Below are 17,906 nucleotides of genomic sequence, written 5' to 3'. Positions count from 1 at the left end.
AGCCAGTTCTGTGCTATTTCTACAAAATATCTATCTGGAACTAACAAGTAATGATAACATCTGTTTAAAATAAAGAATGGTAAAGTGATTTCCTATTTATTTCAAAATAAGTAAAACTTTTTTGGAATTAAAAAATCCTTACTATTTTGCTGTTACTTGGCAATATTATTTCATTTCAAATAACCATAACTGATCACAGTGAATCCAAGGTGAATTATTTTCTTTTTCCTTAAAAACAGAAGAGATAAAATATTTTATTCTTCACCAGAATTTTAAATAAATAGGCTAAACTCTCAACTGGTCTCATTGGACAATTTTATTTATGTCCCATTAGTCACTAAAACTCATTTTCTTTTTGACATGTCAAATAGCAGGGGAGTGAATTCACATCAAATGATTTGGTAGCATAGCACCATCATGTGGTTAATTTTTGAATAACTCTTAGAAAAAATAAAAATAAAATTAGGAATACCTTGTTTTATATAACCAAGCATACACCTCAATTTATTGTTTAAAATATTCCTGTTTTTGTCAAACAAACATGAAAATTTCAAAGAAAAATACGTGGTGTTTTTTTCTGTAAATATTATGCTCCTGTTTTTGTAAATACTTATCTTCATCTTCTTTTTAAACATCTCACTTCCCTAGTCTCATCAACTCTCAACTAGCCCCCAAGTTGACATAACCAATGAACATTGTTTACTGCCTTGTAGACATTTCTAACTTGTGTGTGTTAGTCTTTTCACACTCAAAATGTCCAAAGCTGAATTCCTTGTCTTCTCCCAACCAAAGCGTGCCTGTTCACATTTTCTCCTTCCTGGATAAGGCCCTACATCCTCTCCAGTTCCTTAAAGCAGAAATCTAAGCTTATTCTTATGCTGCTTCCATTACCATGAACTCCCCTTTCCGAATAGGGCGGGAAGCCTGATCACTGATTCCTTCTGAACTTGGATTAAAATTTCCCTTTCTCCTCTTCATGGGTTGACTTACAACAATCCTTGTTACTCTTTTCCACCACTTCAAGGGCTATTTTCTGAGCCACACACCTTATGTTCATCCATTTACTTTATGAGTGAATGGTTGAAACCTACATCTGTTTATTTTACTCGCACTCCTAATCTGTTTCTGACTCCTATCACTAGTAAGATAAAGAGCAAATAGTATATTTTCTATTATCATCTTCTTCATACACACACACACACACACACACACACACATACAGACACACACTCACACACACATTCACCTGCTACATTCCAACCACACCAAACTCATTGCAATTTCTATGGAAGATGCTGTACTATTCTTCCTTCTGCATAGAAGGCACCACCCTACATGAGCATTTTATTAATTTTTTCCTGTTCTTTAACATGGCTGTTACTCATGTCCCTCACCAAAGAATTCCTTGAGTCCCTCAGGGAAAGTTGATCCCTCCTTACTTTCTTCCCCAAATGTTACCATTTCTGTCCAAGCACCTATGAGACTTAAAGGTACTCATATTCTAAATGCATCTGCTTCTTTCTACTATAGTTTAAGCCCCTAAAGACACTTTGCCATATCTATATCTGTGTCGCCATGATAAAGGAAATGCTTAAAATATACAGGGTGTTTAAATTTCTTTTTAAAAAAAATCATGTTGGTTTATTGTTTTAATTTCAGATGCAATACTTTTCTTAGTATTCACATACCATGCAGAGTTCAACATGTTTTTAAAGTATTTAGAAAAATATTGCTTTACTGATTATATAAATGAGAAATATGAAGTTCATTGGAGAAAAGTAAATTTTTCAAGACTACACAACTTGCAGTAAATTATAGAACATATTTGAAAAGCATATACTTTCAACTATTGTGAAGAACAATATATATTAGAGGTAAAATGTGAGAATGGACATTCAAGAAGTTAAAAAGAATTCCCCCTCCCCCAATGGTCATAACTTACACTGCATGTGCCTATAAAACGTATATCTTGCTTAGGCATTAGTAACAGTTGATGAAATCTTTTCTTTCTTAGGGAAAATATCACCACAAGCCCTCAAATAAAAGCACTATATGTTCTTCCAATTCTTTTTTATTTTGTTTTATCTTAGTTACTGAATTTGTTCCAAAAATTATTGTCACTGAAATATGGCTTAGAAACGATGCCATGATTCTTAAGTTGATTCATTAAAATTATCAAAAATTTGCAATTCTGCACAAAAACCTAGAGTTGATAACTTGACCACAGAAAAATTAAATTCATTTCTAGTAAATAGTTCTGTAAAAAATTTTTTACAGATAAGGTATATTAATTATATGTTTCTTCATTTTAATATTTTTACTTTACAGACACTTTTTGTCTGGTAATTCTATTGTTCTTTTAAATTTTTAGAAATGAAATACTGTTAAAATTTGTCAAAACTAAAATCTACATTTTAAAAATGGCCACATTTCACTGTTTCCCCTTTATGATAGGGGCATTCTCATCTGATAATGTGACAACTTTTCTCCATCAGATAACTGCTTGACATTTTTTGTATGTGTGACACTGAGTTGAATTTCTTCCTCAGTGATGACGGGATATACCAGACCCTCCCATAGCTCCCTCTCACATAAACACACACGCATTCTTCCCCATCTACCCCTGACACACACAATATAGATCTGTATTCCAAGTTTTGGATTTTTCCATAGCACTTATTACCACTTGGGATGCTACCATTTGCTTATTTATCTTATGTCCCATTACACTATTTTCCTCATAAATCTTACCACTAACTGAAAAGTATTATTTACTTATTATTCGTTCTGGCTCTCCCTCTCTCTCTAAAAAAAATTGACTTAATTTAACTCATGAACCAAGATATCCTCAATTCCTACTGTGACAAAATAAAATCTACTCAAATATTTAATTCAATTTATGCAGAATTAAATTGAATAAATCAATTAAAGAAGTAGGTACAGACATCATCTATGGATGATTTAATATGAGACTTGAGTAGTGGTAGAGTTTTAGACTAATTTATTAGCTAATAGGAAAGTCTAGCAAGGAGTAAATGAATTGATTACTGTATTGTTAAAAAAATTAAGTTTGAGGAACTTGATTTTCCTTTAAAATGATGCTTGATCTGAAAGTCTTATCTTTATAGTTTAGCCTTGTATCATAAACCTCCCTTACAAGAGCTTGTTCCTAGTGTCTTTTTATCTTTGTTCAGCCTGGTATAAATCTGCTTTCTTGTTGCTTGTCTTGAAAAGCATCTTCTCTTTCAGATACATTTACAGCCTTCAGTTATCTGGGTTCACTGACAATTTTCCTTTCCATTCACTGTTAAGACCTATGATATGACTGAGAGAGTAGAGTCATTTCTAAAGGATACATTTTGTTAAGAGTGAGGACTCTACTGTGATGGTGAAAATGGTACATGTTAATCATAAAAAAATGAACCAGTAGAGAAGAGCAGAAAGTAAAGAGCCATGAAAGCACAAGCAGTTGTGGGTCAGAGCATAGTATATGTGAGCCTTCTCCTCAGGGTCTTCCAGGCTGAAATCAAGGTGTAGGCCGCTGCTGCGACTGATCTGAGGCACAGAGTTTTTTCCCAAGATTACTTGTTTTGGCAGAACTCATTTCTTTATGGCTTTATGACTGTGGGCCCTACTTTTTTGCTGACTGTTGGTCAAGATCCAGTCTCAGTTCCCAGAGGCACCCCAGGCACTTGTCAGGTGGGCTCCTATATCACAAATTTACTTCTTCAAGGCCAGGAGATCATCTGCAGTACCTCCTTCTACTAAGGCTCACATGATTACATCAGACCCTTCAAGCAAAATCTCCCTTGTGGTTAACTGAATGTTAAGTGATTAAAGACCCTGATTATATTTCAATCATTTATTTTTCCATAAAACTTAACAAATTCAGGGGGTGATATCCCATTCGGTTCAGAGGCCCGTCACACACTCAAGGGCAGCAAATTTTACAAGAGATTATAGAAGAGGTTATCTTGTCCTTGGGGGTGAGAATTTTGGGGACACCTTGGGAATTCTGTCTACCAAAGCTACTTTTCAAATTCCTCAAAATATAACTCTAGCTATCCATTTTCACTCAACATTATCTGGAAACATGATGAGGCCTGGAAGAGCACAGGGAATTATTCTTTTGTATTTTATGCCAAAAATTGTTTATCCCTCTTTGAAATGAGAAAATATTTTGGTACTTTAATATTTTATGTAGTTTTTCATGACCTGGATCTCAGCAAAGTAAAAGCAGAGAAAGTGGCTAAAAACAAAGAATCAGAAAGATTATAGCTTGCCCAATTTTTTCCTTTTTTATTCTAATGAACAATTAAATATATCCTATTCCATTTCTTTTTTAAATTTATTCATTTATTTTTATTTATTTGGTTGTTCCAGGTCTTAGTTGTGGCTCGCCAGCTCCTTAGTTGCAGCAGGTGGGCTCCTTAGTTGCAGCATGCAAACTCTTAGTGGCAGCATGCATGTGATCTAGTTCCCTGACCAGGGATTGAACCTGGACCCCCTGCATTGGGAGCACAGAGTCTTAATCACTGCGCCACCAGGGAAGTCCCTCCATTTCTTCACAGTTTAGGTTTCTTACTGTACAACTCCCTACGATATTAATTGTTTCCTGAAAATTCTGGTTTCACTAACCTTCCTTTATCGAAACATCTTGAGGACAAAGGAACTACTCAACTAAATTCTATTTAATCAATCATTTTCTTACTTTTCTAGAAAGGTTCATAAAACTGAATGCACCCCAAGCAGTACCACAAAATTTTCTATTTATTGTGCGAGAGCTAAATTATTTCCACTTCATAATAATGGATTTCTGTTATGGAATATGATTCATTTCCCAACAATAATAAAAAATCCTGTTTTTTCTATACTTGTTTCAAATAAGAGGATTTTTGTTGATTACAAAGTTAGATGAATTTCATTCCTCGGTGCCACCCCACCCCACCTCCTTCACAAAGAGTGGTGGGTAGTCTGTCAGATGAGTCGGATAAAGTCAATTAGAGAGAGATTGGTGTTGATTTTTGTTTTTGCTCTTTCTGAGCTATCTGGTTTTATACAATGGCATTGCCTAAGGGCCAGGGTCACGAAGAGGTAAGGCCCTCTAGGATATTATTGTGGCATTTCTCCTACAATTTTCTTCAGTTGTTTGATCACTGCAGGAGATAAGTTTTCAGTCATAAAAGAATATCTGTATGTACAGATAGTTTCTTTCATCTCACTCTTTATCACCCTGCCCACTAAATATTTGTCTGCTGTGACAGGTCAGGAGTTCTTAAAAGGCATAGATTATGTCTAATCTCCTAAAACAAAATATAGGAAAGGTTTTGGAATTCTCCCTTCATTCCTGGGTTTGAAATGAACTCCAAAGTGGGAAGTCAAGTCCATCAGAGAGCAGTGACATGTTAATTAACTAGGTAAATAAAATTGAGATCTTGTCTAGAAAGAATTTGCCTAATCCTACAGACAATCAGAAGCATTCCGATGTCTAGGAGAAGTATAGAGGGAAAGGATGAACAATTGGTACTAATTTCTACATTTTAAGAGAAGTTAATTCTGGGCCAAAAAAGGGGGTAAGTATCAGTCAAGGCAGCTCAAATAGCCTTCTAGGCAAAAGGACCTGAGGTGATAAAATCAAAATCGTCTTACACTAGAAGTTAGGGGTAACTATGATAAAAAAATTGTATTGTTTAACAATCATCGAGATGGCATTTAGAGTTTACAAAACATGAAATATTTCTATATGTTCTTTAACTTAAACTAGCTTGTACAGCTTATAAATTATACATCACTCAGGTATCTCTTATGGCACCTGATTTCTCTTGAATACATCAAATGATGGGGGACTTACTACTTATTCAAACAACTCAGTCATTAAACAAGATGGCAAACCTTATTTATCTTTGCCTCATTCTGTCCTCCTGGAATGTATCCCAGATCTTACCACCATGTAGGCAATCAACACTTTTTAAAATTAATTTAGTTTTGAACGGTTTCGTTTGAGATTTCTTTTTTTAGCTTAAAGTAAATGAAAAGTCTTAGCAAGAAGAAGACAGAAATTGAAGAAAATCAGTATTCTATGTAAACAGGTATGAGCTGAATAAATAAAAATATAAAAACTAAAAGAAAGCATTGAGTCCAAGGCAAAGAAATGCATGAATAAAAATTGGACGAATTAAACAAAATAAGGGGAACGATTACAGGGAAGATAAAGATGGATCCCCCTGAGTGAAAATTACTGTGAAAGAAACTTAATGTCAAGTCCAAGAAGTGTTACTGTTTGCTATAATAAACTTATAGATTTGTGAGTTTTTAAGGATTTCACAGTGATTTTCTTTCTTTTCTTTTCCCTTCTTCACTGGAAAAGCATAAAACAGCAATCTTGTCCTTAAAAGAGAGAAATATACCCACTTTATTTCCCTCAGGTGTACTGAGGCAAAAAAGAGATATGTTGACACAGCAATTAGCACATCATGGGAGTCATACCAGAGGGAATTAATTTAGAAAACAGAAACTTCTAAAGGTCCCAGAAAATCACTATGTTAATTAACTATGTTAATGTTAATTTCATGTCTTAGTTTGTCATACGTGATTAGAAGTCATAGCCAGTGACCTTAAAGTTTTCATTTTAATAAAGCACTACAGCAACATCATATTTCTGTAATATAATATTTCCAGTTACTGGGAACATAAAACTAATATTCAGAAAAATGTAAATATAAGCAGTGTAAAGTGAAAAATCAACGATCAGTGACTCCAAGGACAAATTACATCCAAATATTTTGTCTCATGTTATTCTTTAATCCTATATATTCAAAGCCTTAATTCTTGGTCATATATCCTGATCATGCATTACCGTGCCTACTAATTCTATGTGTAATGCTGACAACACAAAGGACCAAAACTCTGGATATAGTCCTTGGCAGCAAAAATACCTAGACATTAAAAGTATTCAATAGAAAAGGATATTATTGTCAAAATAATAAAAACTGTCCAAGAAAAAAACATAGTTTGCTACACCAAAGTTTTAGCTGGAATCTAAAAGTATCATTTCAATTTTGTTGTATTTTTAATTACTGCTTAATTCCACCAGATGTCAGTACTGGATAAGAGCATCCTTAATAGGTACTTGATCTCCTGCAGTTGTAACCACTCACGTGAAAGGAATAAGCCCTATCTAGCACATATGTGTGCATATGTCATTTAAATGTATGCAGCTGATGACATGTACAAGTTACCCAGACACTTCTACAACTGGTCGACTCTTTTCTTAAAATGTTTAACTTGTACTTCCCTTACCCACTAATTATTAAAGGGAAATGACCATTTGATATTAACTTGCAAATTACTCTGTCCACCATCGTTGCCACATCCTATATGAATGTATCTCCTCACTTTTGATTTGTCCTCGCTACAGCCGTTGGATTTTGAAACAAAGAAGGCTTATACTTTTAAAGTAGAGGCCTCCAACCTGCACCTTGACCACCGGTTTCACTCTGCGGGCCCTTTTAAGGACACTGCCACAGTGAAGATCAGCGTGCTGGATGTGGGCGAGCCGCCGGTTTTCAGCAAGCCCCTCTACACCATGGAGGTTTACGAAGACACTCCAGTTGGGACCATCATTGGCGCCGTCACTGCCCAAGACCTCGATGTCGGCAGCAGTGCCGTAAGGTAAGAAAAAGAAATGTTTTCTTTTCTGTGTCAGAAAGAGAAAGAAAATAAAACAACACTCTGACCAGGCTTGCATGAATTATTTAGAGAATAGTGCTTGAAAATGGAATCACTTTACATAGTAAGTATAAGAATAGAAGAGAAAACATAGGATTTGAACAAAAACATCTGATATCAATCCCTGTAACAGGGTTTAGTAGTGACCTGATGTTGGGCTTGTCACTCATGCTGGTCAACCTCAATTTTTTTATCCACAAAAGGGATTTAATAGTAAGCCTAAAAGGATGATTCTCATGAATAATGATATTAAGATACTTTCACAGTGCCTGAAATATCATAGATATATAATGCATTTTTCAATTATTCTAAAATCTCTGTCTCTTACCCAAAGTTAGTGCTTGAAAAAGATTGTTTTACCATTTTAAATTTGCAGCTCATTTTTTCACTGTGGCAGTTGTATATGCTGATGGAAGCACAATTAGAGTCAGTCTTAAGGTAAGAGGCATTGTGGAGTTGCTCAAAGCCCAGACTTCGCAAGGAGCTCCTTACTGGCATAAGGCTGCTTGGTAGTGAGTCAACAAAGCAATCGATGGAATAAGAAAGAGTAAGAAAATGCCGCCCCCCATAAATGTCACTTGCATTGCTGAAACATGGTGGAATTCCCTTTTCCTCCCTTATAAATCGATCCTACAACGTATTTTGAGACTTGTTCTGATTCAACTTTGCTTCCTCTGTATGCTTAATCCCTTCCAGGTGCCCACGTGCCTACAAGAACGGGGTGGGGGGGAGGAAGAAATGAACATACATACAAAACAGGAACAGACTCACAGACTTTGCAGTTGCCGATAGGGAGGGGGTGTAGGGGAGGGAAGGACTGGGATTTGGAATTAGCAGGTGCAAACTAAAAGGAGAGAGAGAGAGAAAAACGTGATTTGTTCCAAATCTTCTAACTCTAAAGGGTTGAAGCTTATAGTATGCAAAATCCAAACCAAAGAACACATTAAGTAGGTTTTTAAAGCAAAACACCACTCTGTTGACATAGGAAAAATACATAGACATACATCTCACAAGATTTTAAGCCAAGGGGTAATTAATGGTTAAAAAAAAAAAAAAAAAAGCATCCTTTCAGTGGTATTCTCAACACATTAATAGCATAGAGAAAAATTTCAGGATATGGCTTGAGAGCATGAAAGCTCTGCTCTTTGTATTTGTCTGAATCCACCCTCCAAAGTCACCTGAACACTTTCCTTCTTGAAGCATGTCTGTGATCAAGAGAGAACTAAAAAAGCACATTTGTCTTGGGAAAGGGAAGAAAAAGAGCAATTATTGAGTGCCCCTACACGTCAGGTTGAATGCTGGCTCATTTCCTCATTGGGTTCAAGTTGTTCTACATGCTCATATTACAGCATGATTCACTGTCAGTTAAACTCCAGAGAAGTCTATTTATTACCAGTGTTCACAGGGGCATTCTCAAGAATCTGCTATGTTAGTAGTTGCTATACATTAATCTGTCATCATTCATCAATCTTGTTCCTGAATACCCTGAGTGTGCTGTTGGTCATTGTGAAAGTGGAAAATGCCTGCTGAGTGGATTCATAAGTAATTTCAAGAATGTAAACAGAATGGAAGAAATATTGAAGGCTGTAAAAATGTAATAAAAAGGTAAATAAACATGGATTGAAATTCTCTACAGTTCAATAGATGAGAATTGTGGGACATAGTGGGACACAATATCTTAGGGAACATGCTAAGTTGTTTAATTTACTATATGTACTATTTTTTTATTTTGCTTTATTTTTATTTTATTTTATTTTTTTGACTGCATTGGGTCTTCATTGCTGCGCGTGGGCTTTCCCTAGTTGTGGCGAGCAGGGACTACTCTTCGTTGCGGTGTGCGGGCTTCTCATTGCAGTGGCTTCTCTTGTTGCGAAGCCCGGGCTCTAGGCATGCGGGCTGCAGTAATTGTGGCTTCCGGGCTCTAGAGTACAGGCTCAGTAGTTGTGGCATGGGGGCTCAGTAGTTGTGACTCATGGATTCTAGAGCCCAGGCTCAGTAGTTGTGGCTCACGGGCTTAGTTGCTCTGCTGCATGTGGGATCTTCTTGGACCAGGGCTCAAACTTGTGCCCCCTGCACTGGCAGGTGGATTCTTAACCACCAGGGAAGTCCATATGTTCTATTTTGAATACTGATAATAGCAAGATGAGGTCGAGATATGAATAAAATATTATTTTAATGAAATACTTTAAAACCAAAATATCAGAGAGTTGACAAGTAAAAAATACCACCCAGTAAAGGTAAGGTGAGAATTACAAACTTCTAAATATAAGAAAATGATTAGATCAAGACCCTGGTGTGAAGAATAAAAGAAGACTACATTTTAGAGAAATTGTCCAGGTACAAGCCTATTTTCTTTACCTGTTTGTTTGTTTGTTTTTGATGTCACAGAAACTAGTGTCTGAAAGTGCTACTTTATGTGAAATGAAATAGTATCCCCACTCTTTTTTCTAATGGGCAGCAGCCTGACTCACTGAAGCTGCAGACAGAGATGGATTTAATTGATCCCCGTGAGGGGTTGTCAAAAGACAGAGGAGCTTTTGAATCAACATGAAAGTTGTCTTACTTTCATGTTCTTGGAGTAAACAATAAACTTGAATCATGTCAGTTGAGGAATGTGGGGTATGGATCATCTCTTCTTGGTCTGAATGCATGTTTGATCACTTAAGAATGATAGTAAAAATATGTTATAAAAAATAAGTATCAAAATGACAAGTTACTTGTCATGTGTAGGTATGCTCTGTTTGTTTTGTCTTCCTTTGCTTTACTGCATTTACTGCTCTGCATTACCCTTTTCATAGGATTATTGTGGAAGGTATTAATTTAAGATTAGGTTATTCCACACCACTGGGTATTTTATAAATATTATTACTTCATCATCACTGAGCACAGCAAAGAGGCAGAAAGCAATGACATTAACCAGGGATTGCAAAACCTTAGAAGAAAGGTTCAGTTAGGTGTAATGCCCCCAAATATACCATATCCTGTCCCCTCTTGTCGTGAGCTTAATTTCTAGTTATTGTTTCCTTTGCGTTTCTAGGCTTTGCCTTTAGATGAACTGATTTCCTGTTTCTAATATTCTATATCCTTTGACACTCTTATTATATAGTTCATGGGAATGATTTCTAGTGAGTCCAATAGGAGTGTAATGAGGGTACCTACCATTAGTGAGGTGGGGCAGTCTCTTAAGAAATGAAATTTAAAACGGGTGACTATTCAGTTACATCAGAAATTAATATTTGTTTTGGATATAAGTGATTTAAGTTATAGAGAGATTTCAGTGGATAATTCTGCTCAGTATGTGCTATTTTTCTTTTGTTCCAAACATTTAAAAATCTAAGTTATCCTATGAATGAATTTCAAAATAAAATTTAATTAAAGTATTTTTCTGTATAAAATGAGAAAATGGACAATTCCATTCTAAACCTACTCCATGTAAGATGGGTTGGATAAGAGACTGATAATGTAAACTAAAATCTATTTTATGTATATAAACGTCCATGTGTAAATTATTATAATATTTAGTAGAACAATTGAATGGTTTATTTTTCAAGTTACCTCCTTTTGTTTGATATGTCCAACCAAAACCCATCGCGTAAAATCAAGTAGTGAAATTGATTAATAAATAGAAAACCATTATCAATTATCATAAGTAAAAAGTAATACATAAAATAATTAATAACTGGTTGTTAAAACATAAATGTCTAAATGAGTCCCACTTAAAATTATCTTATATTCCATATCTGGTCTGTTCCATGCACTTTTGGAAACATTTTTGTATCACTTGAAATTGATTTTTTCATTGTGGATTAGGAGGCTATCAGAGTAGCTGATTTTCATTTGAGGGCCCTTTCCAATACACCAGAAATCTTATTTTGTGGACAAAAACCTAAGCTCAAATACAAAACAAGCTTAGAGAATGAGAAGAAACAGAGGCCCCATTTATCAAGTGATATCCTAGAGCAACATATATAATTTACTTTAAATATTAATTAAATGAAATGGTAAAAACTTGAAAACTTGCTCGCTTTCTATTTTTCTCTTATTTAACAAGATTTTTGTAAGAATTAAATGAGGTATTGGTATAAAATATTTTATTTTTAAAATTTTTTATAGATTGTATATTTTTTAGATAAGATTACGTTCACAGCAAAATTGAGAGAAGATACAGAGATTTCTCATATGCCCGTTGCCACCACACATACATAGCCTCCCCCTTTAGCAGCATCCCCCACTGGAGGGATACATTTATTGCAGTGATGAACCTACATTCACATCATAATCATTCAAAGTCTATAGTTAACTTTAGGATTCACTCCTGGTGTTGTGCAGTCTGTGAATATATTTATTATGACACGTATCCATCATTGTAATATCATACAGAGTATTTTCACCACCTTAAAAATCCTCTGAGCTCTGTTTATCCCTCCCCACACCAATTCCTGACCTTTTCACTGTCTCCATAGTTTAGCCTTTACACAGCGTCATATAGTTGGAGTCATACAGTATTTTCAGATTGGCATCTTTCTCTATTTACGTAAAGCTTTCTCCATATCTTGTCATAGTTTGATAGCTTATTTCTTTTTAGTGCTAAAATGTATTCTGTTGTCAGCATGTACCACAGTTTATTTATCCACTCACCTACTGAACATCTTGAGTGTTCTTTAAGTCCTAGGAATTACTAATAAAGCTGCATAAATAGCCATCTACAGGTTTTTAACCTGGACATAAATTGTCAGCTCCTGTGTGTCAATACCAAGGAGTGCAATTACTGGATCAGATGGCAAGAGTATGTTGAGATTTGTAAGAGACCACCAAACTATCTTCCAAGGTGGCTGTGTCATTTTGCACTCCCATCATCAATGAATGAGAGCACCTGTTGCTTCACATCCTTGACAGCATTTGTTGTTGCTGGTGTTCTGGATTTTGGCCTTTCTATTAAGTGTGTAGTGGTACCTTATCGTTGTTTCAATTTGCATTTCCCAGATAACATATGATGTGGAACATCTTTTCATGTGCTTATTTGCCATTTGTATCAATATATCTTCTTTGGTAAGATGTTTGTTAAGGTCTTCCACCCGTTTTTAATTGGGTTGTTCATTTTCATATTGCTCAGTTTTAAGAATGCTATTTTTTTCCAGTGCATACAAATAAGCAACAAAAGGTTTGCCTTTCTTTCATATTCTCAACTACAGATACAATCTCATTGTAAAAGAGAGATTATGATGGATGCATTTCTTGTTAAGAGTATGTATGAAGCTTATACATACTCAATTGTCTCACTGAGTCTAACTTGCGCTGAGTTTCTGGACAATGGTTACCTGTGGATGACAAGGAGAGATTACAGATATGCAAACCTGAAATATTATAAAACTCAGGACTAGAATTAAGAAATATGAAAATGAAGGTCATCAAAACTCCACTTTTCTCTTTACCTTTGTTCGCAGAATTAAATTCCGTCCAATTAAAACAGTATCTTACCCTCTATTTCATGGCCTTCATCCTAGACTTCTGCCATTTTAGGTGGCAAAACCACATGCATCTTCATTGCTATTCTAACTCACTTCTCTTTCTTCTTATCAGTGTTGTCTTTTACACATCTTTCATATTCACTAAAGACACTATATAACTCTATCAAGGTATTTGTCATTTTTAGCTTATTACATAAATATATATTTACTTTTTTAACCACCATCTTCAAAACGCAGAAAATGAAGGGGTGCTGGAGAGTTAAGAATATTTCCTTGTTCTTTCAAATACTATATGCAAAATTAATTTAATTTTAAAATTTTCTTGATGTATTTATACTAATATATAAAGCAACTGGTTAATGAAATGTAGAATGTTTATGTATGTATTCAAGTTCAAAAAATAATTCTCTCTCTCTTGAGTCCTAAACACTAAGTGTAGCACAGTTGTGAAAAAGTCAACTAGGGCAAACTCCCCACATGTTAACATGTTTAGCTACTACTGCAATGTCTAAATTCCACACTCCTTTTTATTTTTTTCCTGTAGTTTCTTTGAAATATTTTATAATATAAGTTTCTATCTGCTTTTTCTTTCTTGTCTACCATTTGTACACAATATCTCTATTCTTTTTATTTTACATTTTTTGCATTTTTTATCTACTTATGTTCTCTATACATTTTCAAATAATCTAAAAATTTACAATATTTCTTTCAGTGGTATTTATTCCTAGCTGTTGTTAAATGCCAGTGGTTTTCTCCACTTAGAATTAATTAACTAATTCATGAAAGATAGTTTCTGATAAAGAGACGAACATGCTTTTTGTAAGGTGAGCTTTAAAAATGCTTTCTTATGTAGAGTCCAGTTACTTGTTTGGTATAACTCTAATTACTCATTCATATTCTAGTTTCTATTATTTAACAGAGAGCAAAATAATTTATTCTTATGGCTTGTTCTCTTAAAAAAATACTGAAAGTTCTGATAGCAATTGGGAAAAAACATTTTACCCATAAGGTTATATATGTATTAAGATAAAATTGTTAATCCTTTTTGAGTACTGCTTACCTTATCTCTTTCAGTTAGCATTCACATTGTGAATATTTGCAAGAGACACATCTGGTAGAGGACTTTTCTCCAAAATATACATTCTTAAAAGTCTAAGATGAAGGAGATGAAATAGAGGATGAGAAACTATTTTAATTGGAGGGAATAGAATTGTGGCACAAAGGTAAAGAAAAAAGTTGAGATTTGGTAAACCTCATTTTCAGATTTTTTTTAATGCTAGTTCTGAGTTGTTTAATATCAATGACTTGATTTGCATATCTGTAATCTCTCCTTAATCTTCCTGCTTAACCATTGCCCAGAAACTCAGCAGAAGCCACTTCCAGTGAAACAATTGACGATATGTAAGCTTCCTACAGGTGCTTATCAAATTATTCATCCATCAGAATCTCCTTCTTACAATGGGATTGTATTTGCAGTTGAACAATATTAAAGAAAGGAAGTACTTTTACTGGTATACTCTGCTTATTTTGTTTGCACTGGAGAAAAGAGCATTCCCTGTACATTTATACCAACTGAATGTTTAAGAGTAATTCATTTGAGAAGTTGTTGATGGAGAATTTAACTTAATTGTGGAGAATGAGAAATTCCTTTGTGAATAAACTTATTTTGTTTTCTCCTTCGAATGATGTATTCATTGATGATCAACATAAGAGGAGCTATTGCAAGGAACATGTACCAAGATGAACAAGTTTACTCTTGTTTGCTTCAGTGGCAATTAACTAACAGCATATAGTGACATTGTAATAACTTATTTGTATGTGTCTTTGGGCTGAGCCCTTTGATCACAGTTCTTTAAACATCACAGCTATTATTTTACAGCGGTATAAACTGAGGCCCAGGAAGACCCAATCATGTCTTCAGTAAAGATGGAAAAATAATTTGAACATAAGCAGCCAGATTCTAAAGGTCAAAATACTAATTGCTGTACTGCTAAAGGTTAATCTAAATATTTATCTGGGTTTTTGAGTTGCTTTGTAATTCTAGGATTGTTGAAAATACAAATAAATTTCATAGTTTTTAGTAGCTTCTAAAACAAAATAGAAATTCAGAACAAGTCAGTAAAAAATGTACAATATTTGATTCTTTAAGATATAACTATGGGCCTTATTATATACCTGTAAGAATTCTATACACTTACATAGGTTTCCCTGGTTTAAACCTTACAATAACTTTAAATCTGAAAAATGTTTAATTCAACTATGAGAAAATTGACATTGCTCAGGCTGGAAATATAGAAACAAAATGTACCGTTCTTTTGTTGACATTTTTTGTACATATGGAAGAAAATCTTATTATTTATTACCTTTCATTTTTCTAGACAACTACAAAGTCCTTATACGATTTAGACATAACTAAGAATTTATTGACAAAATCCAGTGGATTTGTGATACAGATCTACAGCTCTAATTTTTATGAGGATTGGATCTTGGTAGCCAATGATGAATTTGCTTTTATTTTAAGATATTTTATAGTATTCTAATGATACAGTGGCTGTGTGTCCAGATATTAGGATAGTGAACTGTTTTTGAGGCTATCTTGTTATGCTTCACATAGCTCCTAAGAATGAAGGAATGTCCAAGTCTGTGATCTTTATTACTGACTTAAATGTTTTGGGTTTACATTTTACCTGCTAGAGGTTAAGTTTCTTTGCTTTCTTTCAAAGTGCTGAGTGTTCTATGTAAGTGCAAATTTCATAGATGTTTCCCTTCTCTCTATAATTTATATACATGCTCTTAGAGAATAGCCCTTTTCTCACAGTTGTTTGAAATTTTAAAATTATTTTGATTTTTTAAAGATTAGTTACTTTAAATATATAATAAATAGATATAAATCCTTCTCCATGGAAAATATTGTAATAATCAGGATCCAGTTTATAAGCTGCCGCATATTATTTAATAAGAGAATGTGAGTAATTTTCAGAGAAAAATGAGCTAAAAAGTAGATAATCACAGGAGAAAATGAAAAATCAGTTACCAGAAAAAGAAAAACCAAAACAAAACAGTAAATAAAATCTTTCTTTCAAATATGGTGTCCATATTTGGGTATCAAATGGTAAATGACTCTAGTTAAAATGGCATCTTTCTTCAGAGACATTTGGCCGTGGCCTCCAGTGACAGTAAATAAATCCAACTTGATTAGGAACGACAGGCATTTGATTCAGTTCAAGGGAACAGTTGTGATAAAGCTATATAAAACGACTTCAGAATAAATATGTCTAAATACTCAAAATATATAAAACAAATATTTCCATGTGTGAGTGTGATCAGGTCATTATTAAGAGGAAAAGTTAGATGTCCTTATAAAATAATTAAATGCATACAGGCAAGTACAAGATATTATGGGTAGAACAATAAATTCAATCCTATTCTAAAGAAACTTTCTGTATAATCATGAAAACAAAATACAATTATTTTGCTTTTCTCATTGGAGAAAGACTGTTAATACAAATTGAAATAGATAAATAAGATGAAAGAAGTAAGAATATTGTAATAAGGAAGCAATAAATGCTTCCTATTTTTTCTCATTGGCGAAAGACTGTTAATACAAATTGAAATAGATAAATAAGATGAAAGAAGTAAGAATATTGTAATAAGGAAGCAATAAATGCTTCCTATTTTTTCTCATTGGCGAAAGACTGTTAATACAAATTGAAATAGATAAATAAGATGAAAGAAGTAAGAATATTGTAATAAGGAAGCAATAAATGCTTCCTAGAAGAATTTGGCAAGTCTTCATGGGAAGACCTTGAGCAAAGGCATAATCACATTCTTTACTTATTTATCCAGGTATTATTGTCCATACTTTTAATAATGAGAAAACTGCCATGACATGCTTGCTATCTAAGCTCTTAAGTGCACAGCCCATTATATATATATATATATATTTAACATCATTATTAGAATATAATTGCTTTATAATGGTGTGTCATTTTCTGCTTTATAACAAAGTGAATCAGTTATACATATACATATGTCCCCATATCTCTTCCCTCTTGCATCTCCCTCCCTCCCACCCTCACTATCGAACCCCTCTAGGTGTTCACAAAGCACCGAGCTGATCTCCCTGTGCAGAGCCCATATTTAATCAATATTTGCCTAAACTTTATTTTCTTTCCATTAGAGGAAGCTGCTTTAAGGTCTCTGAAAAATAAACCAAAGGCCAGGTGTAAAGATTTGGGAGCAGACGAGGGTTAACATCTAGAAACATAAGATCATACACAGTCAGCAGACCACATATGACTATTAAAAAATAACTAAAAAAAGACTCCCAGAATGAGGAAAGCGTAAGCAACTTTAATATAAAATCATATTATGATTTTAATAATATGTAGATTATAGTGTATTTCTTTTTCTTTAGAGAGCTATTTTATTCGTATCACATGTTTCCAAATAAAATTTAAGGACAGAATAGTTCTGCCTTTATTAATTTAATAATTTGATCTAGTGTTTAACTTCTCATCAAACATTTGAACCAAACAACAGAGCTATCTAAACTAAGGTGTAATCTGTGATGAGGAAAATAAGAATGAGGAGGAGGGTTAGGAAAAAACAAAACTAAAAGGAACTAGTAGGAAATTAGCAACTACTATTTAAGGAAGTTTGAAAGAAACATATTAGGATTCCTCAGAAAACAATTTAATTGCGATGTTG

At 34.0% G+C, this 17,906-nt stretch overlaps 1 protein-coding gene across 2 annotated transcripts in view; it reads left to right on the top strand.

Annotated features, from left to right (window-relative positions):
• Positions 1–17,906, top strand: part of CDH12 (cadherin 12) — a 278,088-nt gene that overhangs the window by 225,856 nt on the left and 34,326 nt on the right. For both annotated transcript variants that reach the window (XM_024732038.1, XM_024732039.1), the window contains one exon: positions 7,418–7,671. In XM_024732038.1, the coding sequence (XP_024587806.1) occupies positions 7,418–7,671 (254 nt within the window). The remainder of the gene's footprint in view (positions 1–7,417; positions 7,672–17,906) is intronic.

The sequence above is a fragment of the Neophocaena asiaeorientalis genome, unplaced genomic scaffold (genome assembly GCF_003031525.2).
Source record: "Neophocaena asiaeorientalis asiaeorientalis breed wild unplaced genomic scaffold, Neophocaena_asiaeorientalis_V1.1 scaffold722, whole genome shotgun sequence".
NCBI lineage: Eukaryota > Metazoa > Chordata > Mammalia > Artiodactyla > Phocoenidae > Neophocaena > Neophocaena asiaeorientalis.
This window is presented reverse-complemented; position numbering and strand designations above follow the sequence as displayed.